This window comes from Dermacentor variabilis, chromosome 11, assembly GCF_050947875.1.
Source record: "Dermacentor variabilis isolate Ectoservices chromosome 11, ASM5094787v1, whole genome shotgun sequence".
Classification (NCBI taxonomy): domain Eukaryota; kingdom Metazoa; phylum Arthropoda; class Arachnida; order Ixodida; family Ixodidae; genus Dermacentor; species Dermacentor variabilis.
The window spans coordinates 46,010,494-46,015,444 of record NC_134578.1 but is presented as its reverse complement, the minus strand read 5'-3'; the positions used below and the strand labels follow the sequence as shown (position 1 = coordinate 46,015,444).

Sequence of the window (4,951 nt, the reverse complement as noted above, 5' to 3'; positions counted from 1 at the left end):
AGATGAAACTGCGGCGCGATGGACGGCCGCGTTGCGCAGCTCAAACCTCGAAAATCAACTGTGGGCCATCCAGCAAGCCCGTGAGGCGGCGAGGAGACAGGATCTCCGGACCTCCTCGGGGGCGGCCTAGGCCCAGGCCACGAATTTGCCGGATTGTTAATAAAGTTGTTACCACCACCATCACCCTCATGTACGGGATACTGATGTTTTCATTGCACTTCTTTTCCTTTTTAATGCGATTAGCATCCTTTGCCTACTTCCATCTATCCATCTGTCCATCTATCTATCAAGCTATCTATCTATCCATGTATCTATCCTCTTACGCCCCCGCAGAGGCCCACGTTGGCTACCGGCTTGGAACTCCAGATACGAACTCGCGATCGTAATGCTGTCGTGGTCATTCAATTGTCGTCATTCTAGGTCCGTCATGGAACTCTAGTTATGACGTCGTCGTCACGCGTCCTTGCAGAAATAGTGGACGAAGTTTCGTAACAGCTTGGTCCACTACGTATGCCCTGAACTCGTGATGTCGTCTAAATCGTTGCAACATCATTCTAGCTTGGTCATCCGACTCTCGTTGTCCTGAAATCGCTTCTCTTAGGTTGACGTAAGCGTCTCGTCTGGCGTATTTGCGTTGATGAAGAAGACGTCACAGTTTGATCACAATAAAAAAACACACACGTGTTGATGGTCGATTTAATGTCCTTGCCTATCTGCGTAAAATAACAAATAACATGCACAGCTAAAGGCATTAAGACAAAGTTTAAAGCGCAGGAGTATATGCACTTCGGTAAGACAAAACTTTGCGTAGCGCTCCACATACGATAAGGAGGGTGAATACCGAAAAGCGAAATAAAATGAACATATCATATCGGTGACGAATCCTGATATCAATACCGATGACCCTGCAAACATATTCGTAAACATTTCTGTAATTTTTTGATTGCTTAACTTCTCTTTCTTCTACATCCTTGGCAAAAATGTTCACCTAATGTCATGAAAACAAGGAGGTAAAAGTTTCATATTGTGGTCTCTAACAGAGTGGCCGTCATTTACATTTATTAAAATCACTGTTTTTTGCGCAATCTTTAGTTGATGCCAAGGAGGGTGCTTTCGATTTAGAAGGCACAAGGGTATTGGAGGTATCGGTGGTATTCTAAATTCAGTTGCCGCAGCGTGTTCTCATTGAGCCGTAAACAACAGATGCATTAGAAATCGTACAGCGCGTTTATCGGCAGCGAATAAAACAATAAAACACGAAAGATCAGCCCAGCCGAGCGTTTTCTACTAAAGCCGCGTCTTGCAGCCAAGTGGCCCTTCGGTCAACCATGGCCAGCGCCGGTGTCGTTGGCCGACCGGTGGGCACCCGCCTTCTTCTCCGGGGCCGGGATGTGTCCCAGGCGGAAGAGGAAGACCCCGTATGCGACGGCCGCCAGGAAGGTGATCACCAGCACGGCCACGCAGACCAGCGAGGCCGCCGAGACGCCGTACCACGAGCGTCGAGCCTTGGCCTCTCCCGACATCGTCTCGGTGACGGTGCGGTCAGCTGCGCAACCAAGAAAATGTTTTGCAAGGCCACTAGAAGACCGCTAGTGCCACACTAAATAGAGATATAACTGACATGATAGCAACGATGACAAAATCAATAACCAACACCGCAAAGACTACGTCATGACGACGAAAGTATGGCTATGGTGACGGCACGACAATGACGACGATAAATTATGGAGCTTTAGAAACAGCTTCGACCAAGCTGTTGTATCCCTAAGTTCTCTCGCCTTTCTGTGTACTCTTGTTCCAATTCTTACTACGCAAGAAATTATAAGAGTTTCCGGTCTATGTTTACCTAATGAGTCAGCCTTTATTTCTCTGTGAGTTTGTCACTATCCTATGATATTTTTGCAAATGCAAAGAACTTATTTCAAATCATTCAACGCGTAGACTAAAACGATGTGTTCTTTAGAGCACGTCTGTGTAAAGGATCATCGAATTGACTGCAATCTAAAGCTGATTGATTGATTCAGTTTAATGTTCTAACACAAATGACCAACTGTACCTTCTAAATGTTTATTGAAACGCGTGCTTTAAGTAGTCGAGTAGTGTCGGTTGCTACAAGGGGCAGCGTTGCAAGCGGAAAGGAAACATGTTAAAAGAAACTCACGCGTCAGGCATCGTGCTCACCAAAAAATAAGTGGAATGGAAAAACTTTATTATGCAACTTGATGGGATGCTCGCCTATGTGAGAAGAAATGGGAAGGAGGAAAAAAGGGGTAAAGTTTTATCATACCGATGATTGCAAAGCATAAGACAAGCTGACTGGCTTTGTCTAATTCCGAAGGCTTGTCCGTCCCCTATGATGAAGCGTGCTCGTTTTGCAAAAAAAGTTCCTCGCCTTTACATTTACTGCCGAAGCCCGCGACCGTAAGATAAAGGAGAGGCCATTTTCCTAGGAAAGACTCTTTGTCTTTAAAAGGTGCACTTAAATTTAAATGCATGAGCGTTTTTATGTGAATCGTATTTCAGTTCGCTCAGCATAGGGGATCGCTTGCTAAAACCATATTTAAGGAATTATGTTATATTATAACTTATATATTTGCGACCTTACTACCTACGTGCCTTACACTGGTATGGTCGTGTAGACAAATGTCCTTATTCGATCATGCGTGGGTCACGTAAACAGACGGGTGCCATGTTCGCATCACGAATAACCTTTACGGAGCTAAATTTAGCCTTACACATGGCGTTCGGAGATGCATTGCTTGGCAGTACGCTTGTCCATACCAGCGGGGATGGTCGCGTTCGGAGTAGCTCACTCTGTCATAGTAGTTACAATCCGCCCAACTGAAATGTATGCTTATCAGTGGTGATAAGGCTTGCAAGTGTGCGAACATTTCCAGCAATTTGACGGTTGCCAGAGTATGGCGCCACTGCGTCCGGCACGTTGCATCCTTAAAGAGCGAGAAGAGGCTCGGGCAGCAACACATAGAGAAGCCAATCTACGACCACCACATGTGACCACGGCGGGCCCACTACGAGTAATGAACGAGCACGAATGCAAGATTAGACTATAGGATTTCCACTAGCTGCATCATAAGCCATGCACGCTTTTTATTGCGTAAATAAATGCTCATTAGTGTGTTCGGTCACATCATTTCAGTGCACTAGTGATAACACACCAGCAGCAGTACATACAAGGCTACACCACTGTGGCTGCACCACTACACCACTGTGGCTGCGTCCACGATATACTGCCTACCCAATAGTTCTTGCCATCCGTCAATGTTGAAATTGACTGTCTCAACCGGAAATCGAATTTCATTTGGCTGAGCCCACGCTGCCACTTCTCCTAAAGCATTTTCTAAAGATTACGCTCCTAGCGCCACACGATGGAAACACCCAAAGCGGTACCTCTGACCAACGCTGGCTTCGGCCGCTCCCCAGCCCTGTCGGAAGAACTGAGGCTGGATCGCTGCGAGGGGGCGTTCTCGTTCGATCCGACGGGGTTGTCAGACGCCAGGCTCTCGAAGCTGTTGACGGGCGCCCGCGGACCCTCGTCGTTGAGCGCCGACAGCTGCTGCAGCTCGTGCAGGCTCAGGCTCATCATCTCCAGCAGGTTCGACTCCACGCCACCGTCGCTCTCGGCCACCGTGCGGTTGGTGGCAGACGACGTGCTCGTCAGGTCTTCGCTCGCATCGTCTTGCGTGGTGGACACCGTCGACATAGCGGCTGGTCTTCGTCTTCCTCCTCTTCGCAGACAACCACGGCTCGTGACCGTCCTACGGAATTATTTCTTGGTGTCGATGTTGATTTCTACCCGCTCTCAAATCTTCCAGCAAACCATGGAATCCCGTAACGAGGCTGTGCTGGGGTCGTAATGCAATGGACTAGGTGTTAATTGTGTATTCATATTCTTTCTCTTTTAAAGCACGGAGGTAAATCAATTGTTTGCTAATATAATTTCGAGCTAAAATTCCTAGGGGAAACACTAGCGCTGGGATCGTTCATCCAAATGATGGTTAGTACATAGGGTCCGTATCCGAGCAAGTTGTTAAGGCGGCATCTTAATGCGGTTGAAGATCACAAAGGTTTGATCTTCGTGCTTGAGACTGCGAACTCTCTTGTGACGTTGTATGTTACACTTTCTTTCTGCTAATTCCCGATTACTCGTCGTTTTCTGATCACAACAGGGCAAAGGATCACAGCGCACTATATTAATCACTGTGAGTTGTTGCACATACCACAATATGCTGTTGAAACTGATGAATATTCAAAATTATGCACAAACCCATTTGAAGCCAGTAGTATGAAGTATGGGTGCCTTGTCATGGCTAGGTAGTACACTCTAGTCTAGGAATCCTGTGTTGGCTGTAGGACATTACTTGCATTTCCATTAGACGCAATCGCCAGACTTACGCGTAATAATTTCGGCAGGAAACGCAATAGCACGGCGCAGCAGGCTAGGGTCACGTAGCGGTTCCGATTAGAAAATTGGACTGCTGTGAATTCTCATTATTGTTGTCTGATGCGTAAAAGAACGAGCGACGAAGAATACGCAAACGTGACATAAGACACAAGCGCAGAACACATATGTGAATATTTTATTTGAAAGGAACAGTACGAAGGAAACGAAATGACTCTATATGAACTCACCTAAGTACCAATTTTCCTTCTTTATCGATCAGACGTTTCAGACAATAACCTAATCAAACCCAGCATATCCTAGCCCATAAATTTAAGCGAACCTCCCGTCACGTAATCCGCATGGATGGAAGCATTTAACTGGTCAGCAGCCGAGACAAGCGAAACATTTAGAGTAGTGACGACCAAAAAGCAAAGAGATTAATAGGGCCGGTAGAGATACCATGTAGAGATAGAAATGTTAATGACGAAAGAAAACAACAAGGAGAAAGAGAAAAAAACTACAGTGGCATAAATATAGTAAAACCTGGTT

The 4,951-nt window shown here is 46.3% G+C and overlaps 1 protein-coding gene across 1 annotated transcript; it reads right to left on the bottom strand.

Moving 5' to 3' along the window:
* Positions 1-1,186: 1,186 nt before the first annotated feature.
* LOC142564007 (uncharacterized) lies at positions 1,187-3,736 on the bottom strand. The gene is made up of 2 exons (XM_075674809.1): positions 3,409-3,736; positions 1,187-1,546 (listed from the first exon to the last, which is right to left on the bottom strand). The coding sequence occupies exons 1-2, from the start codon at positions 3,719-3,721 to the stop codon at positions 1,323-1,325; spliced, it is 537 nt and encodes a 178-aa protein (XP_075530924.1). The 5' UTR covers positions 3,722-3,736; the 3' UTR covers positions 1,187-1,322.
* Positions 3,737-4,951: the final 1,215 nt, after the last annotated feature.

Excerpts from the sequence above, each read along its gene's own strand:
- LOC142564007 (XM_075674809.1), bottom strand. The coding sequence starts at position 3,721 with ATGTCGACGGTGTCCACCACGCAAGACGATGCGAGCGAAGACCTGACG. Across the intron at positions 1,547-3,408 it reads GAAGCCAGCGTTGGTCAGAG|CTGACCGCACCGTCACCGAG; the intron begins GTACCGCTTTGG and ends TTGGTTGCGCAG.